Genomic DNA, 26,438 nt, shown 5'->3' on the forward strand with positions numbered 1-26,438 from the left:
CTTCCCATTCATTCATTCACTCATTTATTATCACCATATGAATATAACTATTCTTATTTTATCTAATGGGTTATAATCCATTACTCTATTTATTTTGATGGTTAAATTGTCCCAGAGCTGGTCAGTGGGAGCCCCTTCAAGATGTCTCCTGTGTCCTTTTGACATATCTCCATTATTTTTTCGAGCACTTCTTTACTTTTTTAGCACAATAAGATGCTCTGGTTCATCTTACACCATCCTGTACTAGCCTTGAAATCAGTCATTTTTTTTTTTTTTTTCAAAAGAACTCTTTTAATCACATGTAAGGGAATAGCATATAGCAACCAAGATACAGAAATTAGGTGTGCTCCATTGCTGTGGGCAACACACTGTTTGTAGGCCTTTCCTGCAGCAGACCTAGGAGATCCCCACCCCCGCCCATGATCCTGATTCCTACACCTTCAATAGAATGCCACAAGATTCTCCTTTGTCTTCCACATTTGTGTTTCTCGTGCCATAGTAAGAGTCTTGGTTCCCAACACATTTATTCAATCTCACAATATACAGAAAATCATTTGTGAATAACTATCTCCTATCACTGCAAAAAGCCTAATATAAAGAATTCAAGGTTTGTTTGAAATTGTCCTTTCTTCCCCTTCTAGACTGAAGGTATAAAGTCAAAGTGCTGGGTTCAAAAGTTCCTTGGATCAGTTGTTTTTCTTTATTTCTCTCAGTGTGGTTTTATTTGAAATGCAGATGGTTCATTCATTAGTTTCAAATCTAATTTTAGGATCCCCTCCCAACCTTGATTTAATTTAATTTTTTGTAAGTTTATTTGTTTATTTTGAGGTGGGGGAGAGGAGGGTGGGATCCCAAGCACTGACAGTGCGGAGCCTGATGCAGAGCTCAAACCCACGAATTGTGAGATCACGAGACCTGAGCTGAAATCAAGAATCAGACGCTTAGCCAAATGAGCCACCCGGGCACCCCTGATTTTATTTCTGAATATGTAAAACATTAACATGCTTCCAGAAATTAAAATTATATCAAAAAGGTATACTATAGAAAATGCCTTACCTTCTTTCCCACTGGAGTCCCTACACCCTTGTAGATAACCAATTTCAATGTTTTCAAGTTTAGCCTTCTTGTATTTCATTTTGAATAACAACAACAACAACAACAACAATAAGCAGTTAAATAAATCTTTTTAAAAATGTTCCCTTGTGTACTGGTATCTATTTCTACCTAACAAATTACCTCAAGACTTGGCAGCTTAAAAGAACAAATATTTCCTGTAATTTCTGAGGGCTGGGAATCCGGGAATGGTTAGCTGGATGATTCTGATTTAACGTCTCTAACAGAGCTGCAGCTGAGCTGTAGGATGGAGACTCTGCCACCAAGTACAGTGCTCTCCCGTGGCAGCTGGCAGGCCTCAGTTTCTCGCTAGCTGCTGGCCAGAGGTTTCAGTACCTCCCCGCACAAGCCTCTCTATAGGGTAGCTCACAACATGGCAGCTTGCTTCCTCAAAGCAAGGGATCCAAGAGGATGAGAAAAAAGCCCAGGACACCAGCCACAGTCTTCCACAATCCATCTCAAAAGTGACATACCATCGGCGCTGCCATTATGCTATTGTTCACACAGAGTAACTCCGACACAGTGTGGGTGGGAGGGGCAACATAAAGGTGTGAAGAAGGCCAGACAGGCAAGGTAACTGGGGACTAGATATCACTTCTCATTTTACACAAAGGATAGCACACTATAAGTGGCCTTTCATATTTTGTTCCAGTAAATGATACTCCTTAGGGAATTACATCCTCGGTTTATAAAGAATTTCGTTATTTTATAGCCATGAAACGTCTATGAAATATGTACCACAGATTGTTCAACCATTTTCCTATAGGTGGGCATTTAGGAAGGTTGCAATATTTTGCAACTATAAACAATGAATAACCTTTTGCTTATATATTTTTTATTATTGACAATTATACACTCTTAGAAAATCCAGTCTGGACCACCAATGCATTAAACTCCCTTGAGAAGATCAGTAATAAGTTTTTTGAAGGGAGATTAAAAAGTCTTAATTTGATTTTTAAAACAATTTTATCATGCATTTCTTAAGAGCCTAATATAAATAGTAATGCATCATGTTCTGTAATTACCACCTGCATCAAAATATCCCTGTAAAGAACAAGGCAAACACAGCCAGTAGTAACATCATTAAACCAAAAGTAAAAGACATAAAAGAAAAAAGGCAAATGTTTCAGTGAACAGATCTACCAATCTCTACGTGTCTATGAAAGAGTTCAGGAGTGCCTGAGTGGTTCAGTCAGTTGAGAGTCTGACTTCGGCTCAGGTCATGATCTCACAGTTCATGAGTTCAAGCCCCACATTGGGCTCTGTGCTGACAGCTCAGAGCCTGGAGTCTGCTTCAGATTCTGTGTTTCCCTCTCTCTCCCCCTCTCCCGCTCACAGTTTCTCTCTCTCTCTCTCTCCCTCTCAAAAGTAAACATTAAAAAAATTAAAATTAAAAAAGTAAGAGTTCAAAGGGCTCAAAAGCTACCTAAAGAAACAGAGTTACCTGGTATTGATGAGAAAAGTCAGAGGCCAAGAAATATTTTCCTAAAACAGTAGGAAGAGGGATTGTGTATTAGAGACAGAATTGTATTAATGCTTAATTTCCCAAGTATAATTGTGTTCTGGCTCTCAGGAGATACATGCTGAAGTGCTTCGCTGTGAAGCTCCACAATGTCTATAAGTAACTCTAAAATAGTTCAGAGAAGAAAAAATATTGAGAATGAAAAAGATATAAAATAAACTGGAAAATGTTAACAATTGGTGAATCTATGGGAAGAGTATATAAAGTATTCATTTTACTATTCTTTTAAATCGGAAATATTTTTAAAATATAAATGTTGGGGAAAGAGTGGATGGGAAGATTGACATTAACAACGACACATGAGTCACGCAATTCAGTAGCTCAACTACTTATCCAACAGATAATGCAATTTTGAGGCAGAATGGCAGTTGCATGTGTATTAAGAAGTTTAAGCTATAAAAATTTCACTGTATTTTAGGATATGAAATCTGTCATTTTTTGCTTATCGAAGGTCTAATGGCAAGCTATCAGCTATGAATATCATTAAGTTCTCTAGAGATATAAATAATAATAACACCTAAAACTGCCACTAATGATCCACCCAAAGCTTTTTCAAAGACTTTTATGTAAAATCTGATTACTTCTGAACACACAACCCAATGTTCATCTTCCCCCCTTTTATAATAAGACTTATAAATGAGTCAATCATTGCAGAATGCACCATTGACATTTCAGCTGCTGTTTTATAATTATACCTGCTTTCTATAGGTAGGTTAATGTTAAAATTTCTTAAAAATTGCCACCTTTTTCTTGGAAAAAAAAAATGAACTAAACATGTTAGATTTTTTTGTGCTATTTTGGAAAAGTCTTTTATAACTGAAGAAGTTAGATGAAAACCAAAAAGAGAAAAAGGGGAAAATTAAGGGCTTAAAAATATAAAATTAAAAATTTTGTAGATTGGAAATTAAGTCTACAAAAAAAAAAAGGCAAGGTTGTTTATTTGAATGAGAAGAACCCCAAATTGGGTTAGTTTTTAGTACATTTCCCTCCATGACAACAGATAACAACCTAATTTTATAAAATAATTACCAATGGCTTCTTTCTCATCAGTATATTTTATGACCTCTGACCAAACACATGAAAATATGCCCACAAAAATCATATCATGCTGGAGTAGGATTGTTCTCAGTCATGGAAGGCTTTCAATCTTTTGTATACCCTAAAATGCCCTAAATGGCTCTTGACCGTGGCAATGTCACGGCATGGCAGGTGTCAGGAAAAGTCCTGTCACCTGAAGATCCCTTTTAACACTCTTCAGAAGCACAAGAGGATCCTTGCTATGTAAAAATTTTAGGTGTTAACAGTGTTATGGAACACTTTATGAATAGTCAGCTTTATGAACAAGCTGACTGTTAAAATGAAATGTTTGAAATCAACACAATGATAGATATGAAGTTTTTAAACTTAGCAAGAATATCTACCTTAGGGTGCCTGGGTGGCTCAGTCAGTTAAGCGTCTAAATCTTGGTTTCAGCTCAGGTCATGACCTCAAGGTTCATGAGATCGAGCCCCGCATAGGGCTCTGCACTGACAGTACAGAGCCTGCTTGGGATTCTTACTCTCACTCTCTCACTCTGCCCCTCCCCTGCTCGCATACACATATGCATACTTTCACTCTCTCTCTCAAAAAATAAACTTAAAAAAAGAATATCTAACTTATGATATAGCCTCTTGAGAATCAATAGAATCACAAGTTGTTTTCTTTAAAAGTTAAGACCAAATTGGGGCACCTGGAAGGCTCAGTCAGTTACGCATCTGACTTCAGCTCAGGTTATGATCTCACAGCTCATGAGTTCAAGCCCCGTGTCCAGTTCTGTGCTGACAGCTCAGAGCCTGGAACCTGTTTGGATTTCTGTGTCTCCTTCTCTCTATGCCCCTCCCCTGCCAGCGCTCAGTCTCTGTCTCTCAAAAATAAATAAAACATCAAAAAAAAATTTAAGTTAAGATCAAACTGTATGGAGATTTAAGAAACCTCATGAGGATGTATGCACTGTTTCATCAAGGAGAGAAATAAGACAGTAAAAGAAGGCTCTACGTCGGAAACAGTAAAGAATGTGTGCTGAAATTATGAAATATTAAAACAATCTGAGGGTGTATAGAGAGCATGAATTTTTATACAAAAGGTGTTTTTGTTTTGTTTTTCATTAATGATGAGGACTATTTTTTAAGCAATCTAACTAAAGAGCAAGTTTGATAGTTTATTTAAATGAGCAGGAAATGGCCCTTGCAGATTCTGGGATCAACAGATCAACACAGATTAACAAACAAATAAACATTAGATTCAATAACTTATCAAGGATCCTTTTCTGGATTTTATGGTCATTGGCAGCTTGCCTGACTGATGTTATCATTTCTTGTACATTTTATAGTTCTGGAATGCTGTTTTGATTTTACCATGTTATAGTGGCATATAATAAAACAGTTCTAGTTTATGAAGTAGCAATCAACTGAATGATCATTCATTTAACAAATATTTAGAGAATGCTGACACTGTAAACAATGAACAAAGAGAAAATCTCACTTCTCAAGAAGCCAGTACTAGAATTCAGGGATTGGGAGCTAAGGAATAAATAAGCAAAATAGTAAATAAATGAAGTCATTTCAGACAGTGATAGGTGATGTAAAGGGGGACCGGCAGCTGGACTGGACATTTGCTTATTTAAGGGGTTAGGACAAACTTATTTGAGGTAGTGATTTTTGAGTTGAGACCTAAATATTGAGAGAAAGTAGTTAAGAGAAGATCTGAGGAAAAGAACACTCCAGTAAAGGAACCAGCACACCAAGGAGAGGATAGAAGGCAGAAAAAGAAATCAAGACAGAAACCAACTTGGAGTCTATGGTTAATAGAAATGCAGTTGGTATGTCTGGACTATAAGGAGCAACAGAGAAACGGTTACACAATGCAGTCAGATAAATAGGTAGGGGACAGATAAAGAGTTTGAATTTTATTATGAGTAGAATTACTTTTAAAGAAATGAATGAAACTGGGGCGCCTGGGTGGCTCAGTTGGTTAAGTGTCCGACTTTGGCTCAGGTCATGATCTCCTGGTTTGTGGATTCGAGCCCCTTTTCAGGCTCTGTGCTGACAGCTCAGAGCCTGGAGCCTGCTTTGGATTCTGTGTCTCCCTCTCTTTCTCTGTCCCTCCCCCATTCATGCTCTGTCTCTCTCCATCTCTCAAAAATGAATAACCATTAAACAGAAATTTTTTTAAAAGAATGAAATTAACCAGTTAAAATTTTAAAAAGTTTACTGGCTGCTATACAGACAGTGGTCTAAAGGAACATTGACAGGAGGGTGTCAGCGGTGGTCTAAACCAGCACTCATCAAAGGAGCTAGCCAGCAAAAGATCAGGAGCTTGCATCAGAAGGCAAAATCATTGCAACGTGTTTTCATCAAAGAAGTCTTGCTATTAAAAAGGGTGGGGGAGGGGGGGCACCTGGGTGGCTCAGTTGGTTGAGTGTCCAACTTTGGCTCTGGTTATGATCTCACCATTCTTGAGTTCTAATCCTGCATTGGGCTCGCTGCTGTCAGCACAGAGCCTGCTTCAGATCCTCTGTCCCCGCTGTCTCTCTCTGCCCCTTCCCGGCTCATGCTCTCTCTGTCTCTCAAAAATAAATATTTGAAAATTAAAAAAAAAGTTGGCTAAACTAACTAGTTGATTTATATTCTGGTGCCACTCACTTATCTCATCACAAGCCAGACACAAACAGCTCATCCGAACCAGCCTATAGATCACACTTTTCTTAGCCCTGGTCCAAATTAGAATTTTGATGGCGGTAGGCAAGACTGAGAGAAATAAATCTGGAATCAGTTTTGGAAGTGAAACCAACAGAATTAGGTGATGAACTGAATACAAGGTATGAGGACAAGAGAAGAATCAAGTCTGGCCTGAAGTAGATTTTGATGCCATTTCTTAAGAATCTGAAAGAATGGGGTTCAAGCTTGATGGACTTGGCAATGGCATCAGATAGGGAGATAAGGAATTCTGTGCTGGCCATGGTAAGTTTGAGATGTCTACAATGAAGTTGGAAGTGTCAAGTAGGATATGTCAGCACTACAGTCATGAATTGGTGGGATACAGGGTTTGAGAGGCCATATAGATACTATTTATTTAAAGTGAATGGACTAGAGGAGGTCACCTACAAAGTCAGAAAGGAAACGAGAATCCTAAAACTACTTCTGGGCCATTCCAGTATTTAGATGTGGACCAAAGGAGAAAGAATCAGTGAAATGGGGGGTGGGAGGGTAGAGCAAGAGGGTACGGTAACCTAGAAGCCATCAGAAGACTGTTTCAAAACAGGTAGTTGTCCGAAATTATGTTGAATGCTGCTAAGAGGCCGCACAGGGAAGTGACCACTAGATATACAAAACAGAATTTACGGATAAACTTGGGAGAAAAAAGAAAATATTTTATCACAATGGTTAGGGGCAAAAATTAGACCAGGTGAGTTTAGTTCAGAATAAGAAGAAAGTAAAGAGCAACCATGGGTAACTTCTTGTGCTCCAGGGGGAGGCACAAAAATGGGGTCCTCGAGAGTGATGTAGGGATCAAGAGGAAAATTTTTGTTTTTATTGTATTTTTTAAAGATGGGAGCTACTAGAATCCATGTGTACACAAATGGTTATAAGCCAACAGGGAGAGCAAAACTGCAGAAGGTCCTGGAGCAGGTGAGACGGGATGAAATCTAGAGCAAAAGTAGAAGATAGAAGCAGGATGCTTCTCTCACCGTAACAGAAGGCAGAGTAGGCGAGTACAGATGTAGCCAGGCTGGCGGAAATGGCCACAGCAACAAGTTCCTGTTTGATGGGATCTTTTTTTTCAATGAAATATGAGAAAATAAATTAGCTGAGAAAAAGAAATAGAGGATAGGTGCTGAAGATTCAAGGAGAGAAAGGGCTGAAACAAGAATAAAAGCCGATGTGAGATTTATGGTTATGATACTAAAGTGAAATCAAACAACTCTCTCTCCAGGTTTTTTTTTTTTTTTTTTTTTTTTGGAGTTTTCCAACTCTCTCTTCTTTTCCAGCCCCATTCATTTCTCAAGTGGAGGAATAAAATAGACAGATAGCCGGGCTTAATAAATACTACAGTATTGCCAAGGGAGTACACTGGCTAGAGAGCTGGTGAATAGTTAACAGTGTTCGTGAGCAGGGGAAGACAATGGTGGGCAATAAAATCTAAGCTGGATAATAAGATGGTAAAGACAAAGGGGGTAATATATTGAAAAAAAAAAGGTAGAGTCTATTGATTAGAGGGACTGATGAAATTCAAGAATGCACAAAATAATAGAGTTGGAGAGAGAGAAGGACAAAAGCCGTAAGTCCCGGTACAAAATGAAGATTTTGGATGTACGACAGTCATTACAAGACAAGATGAAGAATCTGACCACAGTATGAGCAGCTAAGGTAGGATGGAAAAGTCGGTACACATAAGCAGTCAGGAAACTGAAATGGCAGCGTGTTAAGTGGTCACCCATGTGGAAGATGAAATAACATGATAATGTTAGTGAAATAATATTCAATTTCTCTAAATAATATGACCTGAAAAAGTAAATGAAACAACTGTTATTTACGGATTTTGAGGCCATAAAAGGGCTGGCCTATGACTATTTGCCTTTTTTTGTTACTCATTCCAGTAATACCTGTTAATATAATTGTTTTCTTTTATCCTTTGGTAAAGGCTGAAAATGATTAGAAACACACACACACACACACACACACACACACACACACACCATTTTTGAGGACAAAAATCGACAAGCATAAAATAGCGTACAATCTTCTCTCTCTGTTTTTAGAGGTTAGTTTCCAAGGAACTTTGGGACCCAACCTACTATAAGGACATAGTATCTTAATTCCCACTAGAACCATTTGCTTTTCAGCCAAATCTGCTTCAAAGTAGCCTAAAAAGGAACGCACCAAGATATTCTTTTTTTTTTTTTAATTTTTCTAATGTTTTATTTATTTTTGAGAGAGACAGAGTGTGAGCAGGGGAGGGGCAGAGAGAGAGAGACACACACACACAGAATCTGAAACAGGCTCCAGGCTCTGAGCTGTTAGCACAGAGCCCGACACGGGGCTCGAACTCACAAACAGTGATTATGACCTGAACTGAAGTCAGACGTTTAACCTACTGAGCCACCCAGGCATCCCACCAAGATATTCTAAATACAAAAAAAAAGGATCTAGAATCAATTTATTATCCAATTATGTAGAACAAAATGTAGATATGCCAGAATACAGTAGTGTTACAGGTAAGTTGTGTTTATGTCTTTCTGATGCCCTTGTGATTAATGGCTCATCATATAATTACAACAAACAGAAATCGATTAATTTTAAAGAAAAGATCATCATCTGCCATTCTCACTTCTATTTACAGAAGAAAAAACAGAAACAAAATTACTTACCCAAAGGCCACAAAACTTTAATAAGGGGCAGACAACCGGCATCTCTTGTTCCCAAATATAAAGCGCTTTCTAAGCATATTATTTTGGCTCCCAAATATCTGAATAATGAGCTAGCCCATTTATCCTAAATAAATTTAAAAGTTAAATACACACACACACACACACACACACACACACACTGTAGTTCTATCAAATCCATTCTTTTCACATGTCTTGAACTCATCCCTTTCTCTTCATTCCAGTCTAGTAATCCATGCCCTCACCATCATCACCTCAAGCCTCAATTATTCTTTTCCCCAAAGCAGTTTCCTTACTTCTTATCTTTCCTTATATTAACACACCTAATGCGTGTATGTCTAATTAATATTCTTGAACTAGAACACTCTCCAAGCAAATCCCCTGCTTAGAAACTAAAAAGAGCTCCATGGAGAACAAATCTAAGACTTTTACTGGGTCTCATCTTTCCTCCAAACTTAGACTCGAGGCCTCCTGAAAGGCAACATTTTCTGTTATACCAAATAGAATACACTCTTCCCCCTTTTCTTCATCGATCCGAATTAGACATGTGAAGACCTGGGGATGGGGACGGGGCAGGGCAGTGTCAACAAATTTTAGAGGAAAAGAATTCTCCCCTACCCTCCTAATCATACTGATGCAGAGCTCTGGCTCATCTGGTCTTAATAATATACTGCTAAAGCAAATTCCTAAGCTGTGAAAAGGCTTCTTGGTGTTCCCGACCTTAACTATATATTGTTATTTATGGCTTTCTCCCGTATTTGTTCAAACACTCTCTGAATCAATTTCTACTTCCTTCCAGTACACTCTATATAAACCTACAAGTTTATTTTCTGGTAGGTAGAGTGAAGTTTTTGATCAATCTCTCTTCCATCTACATCTTTGGAAACTCAAAAGACTCATTACATATTCTTAATGTCTCACCCTAACATACTTCCCTCATAAGCATGAAAGGTTCATAAGGACAAAATTTTGATGATTTTGTTCATCGCTTATTCCCATCCTACAGAACGACAAATCCCCTCTGCTTCCGATCCTGTTTGTTCTATTACTGTGGTTGTTCAGTCTAGGAAATTTTATACTTTCAGAGGTACACAGACCACCACTAAGGAATCATTGTTGTTTATGAGTAAAATACTGTTTTGTTTTGTTACGTTTCCACGTCTCCTTGATGATATCCAAGATGTATTATGTTTTTAACTATAAATTTACCATTTTATACTTAAGAATACTGACCTCCAATTTTCCCAGGTATCATTGATCAGTTAAAATCACAGATAATTTCTAAACATCTCAGAGTCAACACATTTTTATGACTCTCATCAAAAGTATCAGCAAAGAACAAACTTGGTGATTCAGACTTCCCTTCCCCTCCCTTTACTAAAGAACCAGTAGATAACCTAAAGTTCTCAAACTAGAGCTTGTACCAAAATCACCTGACGGGCTTATGGTCAAACACAGACTGCTGGGCCCCATCCCCCAAATTTCTCATTCAGTAATTCTAGGATGAAGCCTGAAGATACGCACTTCTAACAAGTTCCAAGTGATGTCAATGTAGTTGATCTAAGGATAACTAACTAATCTAACCTAAAGAATAAAATAAAGAACAATGCAAATGATCGGACAAGCCCCAGAAGAGCTGAGCTGGTAATATTTAAAGTCAAAGCAATAAACATGCTCATTATTAATAAAATACAATTTAGTGTTTTCTTTGTATCAAGTGTTTTCAAATAAGTTTATTCCATACACAACCCCAGAGGTAGGTATCATCACCTCCACTCTCTCAATGAGAAAATGTAGGAAACTGAGGCTTAGAAAGGCAAAGTAACTTCCCCAAGTTTACAACTAGTAAGTGGCAGAATTAGGAACTAATGCAGATATTCTCGATTCCAAACTTCGTGTAACTGGGCTGTAGAGCCGCTGCCGCAGTCTTACATTGTAGCCACAAACCTGCTACTAGTGACACCTCTGCCTCCGTCTGGCATAAAAACGGCTGCAAAGAGCACGGTGCCTCTACGGTCATCAACAAGCCTCCCGCTCCAAGGCTCCCCTAACCTGCTCCCTAAGCAAATGGGTACACACATCTATTTAGCCTCTGCCTAGCAGCCGGCACAAGTCCCTTACTGACATCTGCTCAAACAGCTTGTTGGAGGGTATTGAACGCAGGCAGGTGGAAGGACAGTTCTGCTTGGAAAATACCGGGCATAACAGCAGGTATCTGTCCAAAGAAGGTTTTTGTTCTAGGTCAACTTATATCTTTTGCATCATACCCTGCTCCAGTTTCCCCAGCCTTATGAATGAGTAATATAAGACAGGGACACTGACACCCTGTGTAGCAAAGCTGGGGCACAGCAGGAAAAGACGGTACTCTGTAGAAATTCCGACAGGAAATTCACTAACACTAAGCTGGTTACTTTAATTATGGAACCTTTTTGATCCTAAATAATTACCGAATATTCCCTTTATTCCACCACTCAGTGACACCTTGTTTTGTTTAATAATAAAAACTTCACACCACAGGTTTAGTGACTTTTTAAAGTTCCAAAATGTAATTCCTCTGGATGAGACAAACTGGGAAAACACTGGCTGCTGGCCTCCTCCCACCTTAGGGCTGTGCCAGAGTCAATGAAATTAGTGAACAGCACAGAAAGAAGATCCAAGAGGAGGCTATAAGCTTTTCTACCAATTACCAACTGAAAAGTAGCAGGCTACTGATAACTTTTTCTTACAGTCACAATTATTTCAATTATAAAACTAAAATCATAACTGTGCTTTTTATTCAGTTAAAAAAGCAAAAGCATTCATTAAGCAATGGTATTCTTTGCAATATTATGTGAACAGTACTGAGAGTCCACTACTACCCCTCATAGCGCAAAGCTATTTAAATCTAGGTTTTTGATCTGCGGGTAGATTTAGAAAAATAGATATCCAAAAAAAATCCCTACTGTTTATGCAGCTTCACTGTCTGCATACATCCTCAGAGTAAGGACTCTGAGTAATGACTCATTCCATATAGTAATGACTAATTAAAAAGACTTTCGACACTTCTCCCTCTACAAAAATGGAGATGTGTGCTTTTCCTTATTCTTGCTAAGTACACCTAAAAAACCTGGACCTTATATGTAAGATAAACAGATGAAGACTCCCAAAGGTGGACAGAAAAGGCAGCCTGGTTAGGGATCTCAATTCCCAAGGAACGGCATGTTGGTGAGTTTTCAAGTTCTTTTTGCTCCATACACACACACTTAAAAGCTGAAGAAGCTGGCAATCTAGAAATGCCAATGGGTGCAGACAAGAGAAAGCCTGCTCCCTCTAGACAACGGAGCAGTAAAGGGACAGCCTAGCAAGACAGAAAACCTTTAGACAATCACCAGCTTATTCCAGCCAAATATGACCAAAAAAACAGAAACAAAAACAAAGCTCAAAACAAAAACAAAAACAAAACAAAAGAGAAGAATTATATAGTTCCACCCACACTCATGAAGCAAAGGCCTAGTGATGAGCCTAGATTTATAACCTCACTGGGAGCCAGGACTTTCATATCTGCTAGGTAATAATTAGCCCCTCCTCACCACAATGTTAGTGGAGACCACGAGTGCCACACACTTGCACTACAATCCAATGGTAATGAGGCTGCCCTCTCCCACCTCTTGCCCTGTGCTATCAGTGGAAGTTCTGTGAAGAAAATCAGCAAGGATACAGAAAAACTCAACACCATCAACTAACAGGACCTAACAAACGCTTATAGAATACTCCATCCAATAAAAGCCGAAACACATTCTTACCCTGTGCCCATGGAACATACCAAAATAGGCCACATTCTGGGATATAAAACAAAAACTTTAAAAAGAAAAAAAGAAAGAAAGAAAGAAAGAAAAAAAGAAAGAAAAAATAAGGAGTATTGCCCAACCACAATGGAATCAAACTCTAGTTTCTAAAGTAATATCAGCGAGGTAACAGAAAAGTCTCCAAATATTTAGCATCTAAACAACATACTTCTAAATAATCAGTGGGTTACCAATTATCAAAAATGAAACAGGAAAGAACATTACAGATCCTGCAAACACCAAAAGCCCCATGAGAGAAGACTATAAACGATTCTACACACAGAAATTTGACAACTTAGGTGACATTGAGCAATTCCTTGAAAGACATAAACTATCGAAATTCACACAAGGAGAAATATATAACCTGGTTAGCTCTGTATCTATTAAAGAAACTGAATCAGTAATAATCTTCCAAACAAGAAAGCCCTAGGCCCAAATGGTTTCACTGGTGAATTCGACCAAAAAAAAATAATCTCTTCCAGAAAATAAAAGAACTCAACATTTCCTAAAGGATACTTCCTAACTCATTCTATGAAGCCAGCATTACCCCAATACCAAAACAGATAAACATATTATAAACAGGAAAACTACAGAAAAACATCTGCTAAGATGGAAATGTTCTGCATCTGACTATATCAATGTCAATATCCTGATTATGATACCATACTACAGTTTTTGTAAGAGGTTACCCCTAGGGGAAAATAACACACTAGGTACAGGAGGCCTCTGTATTACTTGTTAACGATTGCATGAAAATGTACAATTATGTCAAAATAAAAGTGTCATAAAAACTTCAAAAAAAAAAAAAAATAGAGTTATCAACCCTTACGATACCAAAGCATTAATGCATTCTAATGTCACTGCTATTTTAAGAAAGTAAATGTTAATAGCAATTACTTTATTGTAAGAAATTTTAAAAGAACCATTTAAAATAGCCGTAATTTGGGGCACCTGGATGGCTCAGTCGGTTGAGCATCTGACTCTCGGTTTTGGCTCAGGTCACGATCTCATGGTTCGTGAGTTCAAGCCCCACATCATGCTCAGCACTGCTGGTGTGGAGCCTGCTTGGGATTCTCTCTCTCTCTCCCTCTCTCTCTGCCCCTCCCTTGCTCTCTCTCTCTCAAAAATAAAAAATCAATAAATAAATAAATAAACTTAAAAAAAATAAAAGTAGCCATAAATTGGTTGTAGTTGAAGCTGTAATCCAAAATGCAATGAAGATGCTGTGTGAAAGTTACAGTTACACACCAGTTACTGTTACAGTTCACTGGGGAAAATGACACGTGCTCTCAAGGTATACACTAACAAGTTATTATGCTTCACAAAGATGTCATTTTTGGTGCACTGAAAGATCATGCTGGTTTTAATGATGTAGGCTTGCTAGGTTTAATTACATCCAAAGGTAGATAGGAAGAGTTTGAAATACTGGAGGGCTGGGTTATATAAACAGAAACATAGTTTCTATTCCCTCTTACTCCTAAACATACATAACTGCCTATAACTCATGAAAGGCTTACACTACATACATTATTTGAGGTGCCTCTTATTTACGAACAGCTCAAACATTTTGAAATTACATCGTCCCTTATACTTTCAAAATATTGTGTTTTTTAATGTGTCCACTGAATGTTATTCAAACCTACTGGCTAGATAGCAAAGACTTAAAAATAGCATTTATAAAGTTAGATTAATAACTTAAATTACCCAATTAATTCATTTTATAACAATATGATGATGAGTCTTGCAGGTAATATCAATCAGGTGAATTTTCTTTTTTGAAAGCACTAATCTTTAAGAAAGCAGAGAAACACGTTAATACCTTGGATTTAAGCCCTGAATTCATGAGTTAGTCCAATTTTTCAAATATGTTTATACCACATCCTTCTAAATGAACGAGTAGGTAAAAAAAATCTGATTCTGCATAAGAGCACTGATTCTTCAGAAACCAAACTGTTTGACTTCAAATCCCAGTAATTTCCCTTTATAACTGTGTGAACTCATAAATGTGACCTGACCATTCTGATATCTGTAAAGATGGGTACAATCGTATCTGTTTCCCAGTGTTCAATGCCCTTAGAATAGTGCTTGGCTGACAGAAGCACTCAGGAGTTGTCTATCATCATCATCATCATCATCATCATCATCATCATAACTAGATTCAGTAAGGTTTTGACTTGTTTATTTAAGGTGCAATATTTTAAAATTTAAATCAATATGACCTATGTCAGCTAAGGGCTTTTTAGAAAGGTACTAGCTCTATAATCCTCTCCTAAATTATTTTCATACATTTAAAGTTTCAAAAAAAGGTGTTTCAATCACTTTTAGTAACAAAATCTTACACTTTCCTACTCATGTCCAAAATTATAGACAGATCAAAGCATTAATAAAATTTTCTTAAGAATTATGTGGTTAAGGGATTAACATTTTCAACATATCTTTAAAAGGAGTGTTCACACTGATTTATTTCAGCAATAACCCATTTTAACTTTCTTACTCTTACACTAAAGGGAATTTTTTTTAAAGACCAGGAATTCATCTTAACATAACAATAATTTTCCCTAATAAAAATGAGGCAGATAAACATAAAGCTATTCTTTAAAAGTAAGCTATTTCCTCTTATGGTTTCTTTACGGGGGAGGGGGGGCGGCATATTATACTATTAGGCTTCTGATTAACTGATAAAAATAATTCCTAAAGTTCAAAGTAAGGGTCTAGGAAATCAGTCCTCAATCACATAGGTTATTAAAAAGGTATTACACCTGATACGCAATATGCCACCTCGTAGTATTAGTGTGCAAAACAGCATAGTAATGGAGCCATGCCAAAACACAACAACAACAACAACAACAACAACAGACCAAAACAACAAAAAAACCACAAAAAAACAGTAAAAATTAGGCCCTGGTTTAACATCTAGAAGTTTGATGTGACAGCTGCAGGCACTTTGATCTTTCCAGAACTGGCATGTTCTCGATCAAAGGAGCTACCCGAGAAATCTGTTGATGAAAGGGTCAGTACACACCTCACCCGTCACACCAATTTAAAAATTATTTTAAATGTACTCTTAAAAGAGTATGTACATGACTATAAGCAATCCAAAACCATTTTTGGGAAGTACAAAATTTAATAAGACTATTACAATACGGCACGAGATACCAAGTAATTAATGGTTAACGAGTATTTGTAGGACCTGGAAGATACGCTGCCCTCAGTCACCAGTAATCAGATGCTTGAAGTATTTGTTTATTTAATCATTTCATGTGTTTATGTTAAGTCCTGGGCACAACGAAGTGAGAAGACACACAACAGTCCAAATCCTTGTAGAGCTTTCGTTGTATTGGGGCAAATAAACAAGAAAAAAAAATGCCATTTCAGATATCAATAAATCCTTGAAGAAAATAAAGAAAAGCTAACGGGACTGAGGACAAAAAGACATCTCTGAGGAGTAAGCACCTAAGTGGAGATTTGACTTGAACGACGGGAAGTTCTGGGGCAGTGTTCCAGGTTCAGTAACTAGCATGTGTTAGTCCAGACACAGACAAGGCCTTCGTCTGTCTGTTGGAGAACAGCAAGCATCCAGCTGTGGTTGAAGCAAAGAGATCAAGGCAGAACAGTGGAAGACAGATGAGAGATAAGCAAGGCAGGGGCCCATCGTGGTATGCTATGGCCAAAGAGTTTGGGCTTTAGTTAAGGGTAATAAGAATATATTAAGGGATTTTCTAATCATAGGGCTGATCTATGCTTTAGAAAGACCACTCCAGCTACAGTGAAAACTGAGTGAAAAATTAGTGGAGGCAGTGACTCGTTACAAGGTTACTGCCGTCACAAACAAAAGAAAGACGGTCAAGGCGTGTACTAAGGCTGAAGCGGTGAAGCTGTAGGACATGGCTGCGTTGGAGATTTGAAAGTACTGTAGACCTGAGTTACTGACAGTGTGGATGCAAAGTATGAGAAAAAGAAAGGAATCTTAAATTTTGGCTTGAGCAAACCTATCTGGGTAGGGTCCAGTTCCCTAAAGTCCTCACCAATCATGCTGAAGATGATTTTGGTTTCTTCTAAAAAGCAGTAGGGAGCAATGGAGTAGAAAAAAAAAAGAAGTAGGACTCCAGATATATTTTGTTGACGAACACACCACACTCAGCAAGCACATGCCAGACCCCTCAACGTTGCCTCTAGCCTGAGCCAAGGCTGAGTCCTTCTGGAAAGCCTGGGAGCCAGCCCATCAATCACCAATTGGGATTTCCTCAGAAGTGCAATGAATCCAAGTTAAAGCTTATGCTTGAGACACCTTGGTGCATACACATCCTTCTTCTCTACTTCCTTACCCCTGCTAGAAAACCGCTAGGACCAATTAACTGGGCATCCTTGTGGCCATCTAAACTCATCTTTGGTTCTGCCAATGATAAACAATCCTTTGGTTGGGTATCCTTTCCCAAACTCTCAGCTTCAATCTGCTGTGACGGCTTCTCCTGACTCAACTTCCCACTGTGCCCTACAAAACCACCTTTACAGGATTAGCAAACACCCCTACATCCTTGCCCTCCGTAAGGAACATTTCCTGTGTCAACCAACTTTAATTTAAATGTGGCTCTCCCCATATAACACCACATGCAGTGCAGACCCTTAAGAGGGAAGCTCCTCGTTCTCCAAATCCCCACATACTTCAGTCAGGAATGGAGAGAGAGAACATGTTTGTGGATGCTAAGGCTGAACATGATAAAGAAGCACATTTCCAATGGAATTGATAAAATGACTCTACATTTACAAGGAAGAATAAAGAATGAAAACAACCTACCTAAACGGGGGATTTAGCTCAAAAATTAAATATATCCATAGAAGGATATTATAAAGTCATTATAAATTCATGTTGCAGAAGAAAACAATGCATTCTGGGAGTATCCATGTAATTCCATTTTTTAAAAAAGTACTATTAAGCAGCATGCAATGTATAAGATTGATTTGATTAAAGAGAAAGAAGAGTGTGGGATATGTGTGCTCAGAAAAAATGGTTACAAATAAAATAGACCAAAATGGTCTCTCTAGGTGGTAGAATTAAGAATGATTTTTTCTTTCTTGTACTTTTTCTACTTTCCTTAATTTCCACAAGGAATGTATTTCTTTTAACAGGGGGCGGGGGGGGGGGGGGGGGGGAAGAAAAGGCCAAAGTAAAGGCACACCCACACTCCTCTTGAATAAAATTTACATAGGCTGTTTTAGGCTTTATATATGTTTATTTCCTGAAAATAAAAACAAACAACCACCTCCAAAATCTTAGGTTAACTGCCAGAACTTCAGAGTGGCTAACAAAAACCAACACCACCACGACCAACAAAAAAAACCCTCAAGATTTCTTCTTTGGGTATCATTCACTTAGCGCAATAGGAGTTTGATGAGTCTGTCCAATTAGTTATTCTAAAGGTATGCAGTTGTTTTCTATGGCTTCATAAAAATCCATGCATTCTTTATGCAGACGAGGATATTAGTCATTTCTTCAATGTAGAATATTTAAAATATTCTATAAAAAGAGATATTCACTTTGCTAACTTCCTTTAAGGAATATACATATACACCTGTATACAGTTTTGCCTAATGCATAAGTAGTAACATAAAAGATATTAGAAAACCGTCTTCAGCAACTAAATTCCCAAAGAGGAAAAATACCAAGAACAGGAAGTTTACTCTTAAGCTAAGTACCAGTACTAAAACCCCACCTGGCATAAAAACAAAGAATGACACATCACCCAAAATAATCTCTAATAACTCTAAATTAAGGCATTCCTTTCAAAAGATTATTTTTATCAGTGCTTTCTTGTCTTAATTTAGCTTTGGAAATACTATTGCCTCTATAATTCCATTCAGAAGGACTGCTTGGAAGGAAACCTGTATGGGTAGAAAAACATTTTGGAATCCATTTCCCTAAAGTGTTAATTCACTAAGATTATATAACATGAACGTGTAAATATCACTAGCTGATATTTTCCACAAAATTAACTACCACCACTAGAATGTTTACCTTTTAAACCTAAAAAGTGGTACATCATTTCCAAAAGGGTAACTATTCATGAAAAGAACAATTAATGAATTCAGTATTAGGACCAAGAAGAATTAGTATCTCCCTATCTAAGCAAAGTACAGCCCAAGAGGGTTTTCAAATCAAGCTTAACAGATACGGCATCTGTCTACCAGGAATCTAGTCTCCATGAGTTATTATGCCAAAGCTCTTCTGCAAACGAAGAGCAGCCAATATCATCCCCCCAGAAATTCATTTCAAGTTAGGACATAGCTTCGTGCTGTTAATAATTTGTATTTCAACTTTGTCTTTGGAAAAACTTGGAAGTGGATTTAAAAACACGGTTGCATTAAATGAATCTCACAGATGGACAAGAAAGGCATTGAGGGTTGAAGAGAAGGAAAGGTCAGAAGGAGGACACTCAGCCACAGAGACAGTCTTGGTCCGCGTTTGGAACACACCTCGATTCCCACGGACGCTGTTTCTCCTCCGGTCACAGCCCACTCCAAGGCTGCTACTACTACGGCCCTAGTGCTTTGTGAAAAGAGGGGATGGAAGGAGGCCTGAGGCTCTATCTTTTCATTGCATTAGTTAAAATTATATAATTATACTTAAAGTTCCTCTTATCTACACTGGTTTAAAATAGCTTTATTTCTCTAGTATATGTTATCTTGATTCAGCAACCAAATGACTTCACCAATTCGAATCACTTAATTAATGGTGAAAAGTCTTATCACTCGGATTGAGCAGAGATTTATCTCAATTTTAGCAATAGTGAGAAGTTGTGTATGTGGAGTAATTAAGCAAAATTCCACACATTTTCAAAGCGTCTACGTATAAACCTTTTCCACGCACCTCAGGCTCTGTTAAAAATGCGCAGCATGTACTCTAAACTTAAAAGTGAACATAAGATTTATTTTCTTCAAACACAGGCAAATTTAAAAGGAAGGTAAAAGTCATTTACTTTCACACAACCTAAAACAATACTGTTAGCACTGCAGTGACAAAGAGGCTCCAAATTACAAAGGTCAGTTAAGTAAAAGAAGGCAAAGGCAGCAGAACTCAGATGCTAAGAATAAAAACAAAAATAGATCCAATGCAGTATTCTGAGAACGAAGATCAATGAGAACAGTTGCTCCGTATCCTCTCACTTATAGCATTATTTTCTATATTGTTATGAGATAGCCTTTCTATGCCAGCATCTCCTCTTTGCTGGCTCTTGACATTTGCCTTGATAAAACCAATATGTAAGCCCCAAATGTTCATTATCTGAAAGAAAAAGGCAATACATTGCCTCATCTACAAAGTACTTAGCTATCATGGGCAAAGTGAGAAGACAGGATAAAAATATAAACAGAACGGCAAGGAAGGAGCAGCATCATATTTTATTTAACTATTGATCTGAGTAATAAGGCAGCAGGTTGTCTTTCCAATCAAAACTACTTTTATAAGTAATACAAATGCCCTTGCTTGCTCAGTGGTGAAGGTCTTCAAAAGAAATCAACGGAGAAGAGGAGGTTTAGGGAAATTATGCTCGAATCCATAAAAAAGGACTAACACATGAGTGAATACTTTATGCTATCATTTAATGCTGTAATTCTCAGAAATTCCAAGCAGAATAAACAATCTTACTGCTTATGCTTATGACAGCATAGAAATTAATGAGACAGTTAATATAGCAAATCAATAATAAAGTAGAGATAATGGCACGCATATTTGTTGAGCTTAACCAGCAGGAAAATAAAATTCAGCGCAGAAAGGTTTTATGTAAAGTCAAGCTAGGGGTCCCGTAGATAAAACAGCGTGGTAGCTTTCTGTTTCCTTACCTGTGAGGACAGCTTTCGCTGAAGAGTCGGCCAGGTCCAGGGCTGATTTCCCATCAGTGTTCCGAATGTTTGGATCGGCTCCGTGCTGCAGCAGCACTGTGCAGGGAAAGCAGAAACAGTATCTTACCTCAGGGATACAGAGATTATTTACTGGTAAGTGTCGCCTCGGCATGGTGTAGGCATAAACATACATTGCACGGTTTTTTCTCTTTCAAGAAAAAAAAGAAGAAAGAAAGACACAGAAAGGTGGGAAAAAAGCACTGCAGCAGAGGATCCTCTCTAGAGTAAAGCAAAGTTGGCAACTTGTGGTACAGTATTATCACATGACTTAGCATCATAAACATGAAACTAGAAAAATCTTGCGAGAAGCCAGTTTTGGTTTGCCTCCTTCAGGCAGCGGAATGGGAAGCTGTGTGCTCACTGCCTCACACTGGGAAATACGCTAACCGGGAACCTCCCTATCTTTACTACCACTGTGGCTGCTTGTTGCTGCTGCTTTACTGCTGAATTTCCTAACGCTTCCTCTCCTCAGAAGAGTTGTAATACCGTGCAAGCCTTTTAGTGGCTCGCTGCTTGCACAGGAAACTCACCAGAACATACTGGCTTGCTTCCAGGAAGTTTAACGGACATAGGAATGCATGCAACCCTGCTCCCCTGCAGTCAGGCTGCAAAAAAAGAACTGCCGTCTGCAATAATTCTTTCCATAAAAAATGTTTAGAAGCAGAATATCACTATGATATATGCCAAGGAATGAATGCTGCACATGCTGTATTAGGTAGAAAGCAGCTACGGAGAATTCTTAGACATGGAGGCTCCCAAAGGAGAGAAGTACTGTTTGAGTCAAATCCAGATGTAATGATTTATTAATCCAAAACACTTCCCCGCCACACCTGGTATGTGAGCACATGGGCGTGGAGGGATGGCGGGTGTTGCTGTAATACCACCCAACGGACGGTTAGGCTACTAAATACAATAACAACTAGTCCAAACAAGCAGGGTTCAATTACAAGTTCTTCTAACAGTTCAAATAGTTAAGACTTCGTGTCCTGCTGAGAACAGTAGCTGTTACCATTTACCACTATACTACAACATAAATTTAAAACAAAGCAGAAATGTCATATTCAAATAAGTGGTTAAAGAGATGTTATATAATGTCTAAAAGTGTCGGAGCCACTGCTGTTGGTGAGTCCCGAATTTTCATTCATTGGCACTTCCAAGCTAAAGTACATACATTCCTTGGGAATATATGGAAGGCAATCCTCCTGTATTACTAAGTAACAGGTCCTGCTGTTTATAAAGCTCTTCCCCCTCCTTTAATCCATAAGCCATCTAGTCAATGGCTTCGTTATAAAGTACAAAGGAATAGCCTTATCTGGAATTAGGACGCAGCTGCCGGAACAGTGTTCATCAGCACCTCTTGCACTAAATCTTGGCCACTCTCAGATGTGGGATAGTAAAAACTAGCCAGGGCTGAGAAGATGGGAGTGAGATTTTGCCAGGACTTTCCATATTATTTCATCTCTGAATGAAAGCAATCATAATTATTTTCCACATGTTTACACACTGACTCAAGAGTAAACAGAATAAAATAGCAAGTACCACAATCTCAAACCGTGGTTACTCTTTCATCACGATGAATAAGCTTTCATGGCAACAGTTGTGTTTTTGTTTTTGTTTTTTTTTAATTCCAAGAAGAAATCCCCACATGAAGGTTTGGCTTATAAAGGGTCTTTATCATGAAGGGGACTCATGTATCAAATGTAAAGCTGACAGCTATGGCTCTATCTTTATTTAGTAGCTGAGTGATCACATGCAAAGGGTAGGAAAACAAAGAAGTAACAGCCCCATGAAAAGCAGAGTTTTTTTACTGCATACTTTGAGAACTTCAGACCTGCTTTAAATAAGTAAAGCAGTATGTTCATTTAACAAGGCTTGACAATTATATGATGGGAGCTTTTATTTTGCAGTTTATGAGGTAGAGGAAAAAACCTGAAAGCCTTATTGTTTCTCCAAAAGTCACCTAAAATCTCAATCTTTTTTGTTGTAACTAGTACTTTACCTATTATATTTCTGCTATTTTACAATAGAAATCTGCCATTAAGTTTGGCTGCAGTTTTGCTTTATTTTAGGTGACTTTTAAAGAAGCAATCTTGTTACTAAAAAAATCTGTTTTCTAAAGATTCTGAGTCCTATGTATTTCTTTCATTAGACCTGAACGCACAGAAACAGTGCAAACTAAAGTAGCAACAGGGAAGAAGAAGTTGAATTTTCTGAAGCAGATGCTGACAACAAAATCTACATTAGAAAATATTCAATCATTTTTAGTTAACTGGAGAGCAGTTAACTAAAAACCAAAACTCAGTAGAATTAAGAGTTTTGGGGGGGGCGCCTGGGTGGCTCAGTCGGTTAAGTGTCCGACTTTGGCTCAGGTCACCATCTCCTGGTTTGTGGATTCGAGCCCTTTATCAGGCTCTGTGCGGACAGCTCACAGCCTGGAGCCTGCTTTGGATTCTGTGCCTCCGTCTCTCTCTGCTCCTCCCCTGCTTGTGCTCTCTCTCTCTCTCTCAAAAATAAGTAAACATAAAAATTTAAAAAGAAGAGAGATTTAGGGGCAATAAAGGCATCTATAACTAGAAGTAAGCTAACAACTCTCTAACTTGTGTAAAAGGGCAGTGCTGGGAAGTTTACAGAACCGTGGCAGGCAAAGCACTAAGCACGGAGCCTGTACTACACAGCAGCTAACGACAATATTTAAAGCACATTTGTAAATGGAGACCTTGTTTGTGCTCTCAACTCTACCACTAACTACTAATTCAATGCTTTGTCCTAGAGCCAGCTCTTTAAATCTTTATTTTTTCTGCAAAGGGTCTGATAGTAAATATATCAGGCTCTGTAGACCATATGGTCTCTGTCTCAACTACTCATCCCTGCCTCAGCCTCATCCTTACAGGGGAAAAGTAGCTCCAGACAATACTTAAAAGAATGTGTGTGGCTGCGCTTCAATAAAATTTTAGTTAAGGACAGTGACATATTAATTTTATATAGTTTTCATGTGTCACAAAATACTAGTACTGTGATTTTTTTAAAAATCACTGAAAAATGTAAAAGCAATTCTTAGCTTACATACAAAACGCAAGGGGTGAGCTGTATTTGGCCCGTATATGACAGTCTGCCAACGCCTACCTTGACAGTGATATACCAAATATGGTCTATGGACTATTCTAGTCCCAGAACTCTTTGTAATCCATCTACATTGAAATAAGCACAGAAACTAAGAGGAAGCATCTAGAATTGTGTATGTTATTTTAAAATTATTTACTGGTATTTCATTTTTATTGTACTTTACAAAATTATTGGCCTGCCATACCCTGGGGAGGAAGAAAAACCTAGTCCTCTACCTCATATGGTTTGAGAATCAAAAAATTCTCTGGGCCAGACTTCCCAAGTCTATAAAGTGGAGGAGCTGGACTAGGCAGATGATGTCTAGATGTCTAAGGTAGAAACTCAATTAAAAAGAAAAAAAAAAGTTATTTCGAGTAGAACCTTTTCCTTCCCACCCTCTAAATCAAAATAAAAAAAAAAAAAAAAGTTTTTCATTCACCCTAACACTTTAGCTAACAAAAACCAAACTCAAAGTAGAACCCCATAATCAATGGAAGTTGTGGGGTACATACTAAAGCGTCCCAACTGACTCCCAAGCAATTCCTCCGACTGAAATTCTGTTTCACACTATTCTCTACGGGGAGTCGTTCCTCTGTTTTCCAACGCCAGACGAACAGCACATACATCAGGCCAAGGTAAAACAATGGCTTTCAAGAATGACAGTCTACACTTGAACTGGCGACATGTGGAATTCTCAATTCTGCTTCAAATTTTGCATTCAAACTTCTGAGCTACCAAACAGTTACAAAATGTGACTTGCAATGCAAACTACAATTAGAAATTCCTCTCTCTCTACCCCTCCTCTGCACTTGCACACATCCGCTCACATGCTCCCTCTCTCTCTCTCTCTCAAAATAAATAAGTAGTGGGGCACGTGGGCGGCTCAGTCCGTTAAGTGTCGGACTTTGGCTCAGGTCATGATCTCAGGGTTTGTGAGTTCAAGCCCCACATTGGGCTCTGTGTTGACAGCTTGGAGCCTGCTTAGGACTCTGTGTCTCCCTGTCTGCCCCTCCCCCACTTGCGCTCTCTTTCTCTCTCTGTCTCTTTCTCTCTCTCTCAAAAATCAACATCAAAATAAATAAACTTAAAAAAAAGAAATTCATCTTGTAACATCAACATACACTGACAACACACTCATATAAAACAGTCTCCTTCAAAAGTAGCACAACTTCTGAAGCAAAGTTCCCAAAATATACAAACAATATAGAAAGTAAGGTTTGAAAGAAAAACAAGGAAACTAAAATCTGAGTAACAATTCAGTACATAAATTCAAGACTACTGTGGCCATTCAAAAATCTCCTTGTACTATCTTTAACTGATTAGCTCATCATCAAATCTCGAATCCCAAATGACTTGTCTAAATCCAATTGTTCGACTGATGCATTTCAAATCCATTTATGTCCTTCTGAGTTTAGGAGGATGGAGAAAATATAGCAGCTGGCATAACAACAGATAGTTAAAACCAAGGTAGGATTACAATATTCAAACTGTCATTCTCAAAAGAGCTTATGCCAAGAAGGACATGTGATTTTCCTATTTCTGGTGCAAGCATTCAGCTATAGTGAGCCAGATTCAAAAGCACGCCTTTACCTTGTGACCAATACAGTAGAAATTGAAACTGTTTCATCTCTCAAAACTATTGAATTTAAGCATGCCTATAATTTTAATTCTTCCGAATAAAAAGAAAGTATTTTTACATGTATGCAAAGCCTCATCCTATCAAATTCCTAGAAAAATACCAAGTGCTAGTATGGTAGATTGTATTTAATTATAGGTATTAGTAACTTATTCAAGAAGATAAAAGAAATAAAAACAATACAAATATCCAAGCTAAAAACATAGCAAGACTTTTAGGTAAGTTGTCAAAAAGTGTTTAATATAGTTTTCACTATAAAATGTAGACATCCTCTATTAAAATATTGTAAATTCTTTGTTATGTGAATTTTAGAGCTACATTAAAGGTCTAAAACTGTTCCTCGCAATGAACACTCAATTTTATTTATTTGTTTATTTATTTTTGAGAGAGAGAGAGAGAGAGAGAGAACAAGTTGGACAGGAGCAGAGAGAAGAGGAGGGAGAGAATCCCAAGCTGAGTGTGGAGCCTGATGTGGGGCTCAACGTCATGAACCACAAGATCATGACCTGAGCTGAAATCAAGATCATGACCTAACCAACTGAGCCACCCAGGCCCCTGAATACTCAATTTTAAAAGCAGTTATGTTTATGTTAAAATGTATTTCACAGTCATCTTATCTTTATGAGTATAGAGATAGTCATCTGACTGAGCTTCCAAAATTCAGTCACACAGAGGACTAAATTCATTAGATTTTTTAGCAAATAAAACCTAATCTTAGAGCAAATATCAAGTGGCCCAATTTTAACTAGCTACAATCTTCAATATATAGGACTCTCACCAACACACATGGCTTTTAAAAGACAGATTACTTTTTCTTTTTTTTTTTAATGTGTATTTATTTATTTTGAGAGAGACAGAGCATGTGCAGGGGAGGATGGGCAGGGAGAGAGGATGAGAGAGAATCCCAAGCAGGCTTTGTCA

General features: G+C 38.0%; 1 protein-coding gene across 1 annotated transcript in view; it reads right to left on the reverse strand.

The window, feature by feature from the left end:
- The window catches only part of TNKS (tankyrase), a 215,657-nt gene that overhangs the window by 132,174 nt on the left and 57,045 nt on the right, over window positions 1-26,438 (reverse strand). Inside the window, exon 3 of the mRNA XM_060653141.3 lies at window positions 20,720-20,815. Within this exon, the coding sequence (XP_060509124.1) occupies window positions 20,720-20,815 (96 nt within the window). The remainder of the gene's footprint in view (window positions 1-20,719; window positions 20,816-26,438) is intronic.

This window comes from Panthera onca, chromosome B1 (genome assembly GCF_046562875.1).
Source record: "Panthera onca isolate mPanOnc1 chromosome B1, mPanOnc1 haplotype 2, whole genome shotgun sequence".
Taxonomy (NCBI): Eukaryota; Metazoa; Chordata; class Mammalia; order Carnivora; family Felidae; genus Panthera; species Panthera onca.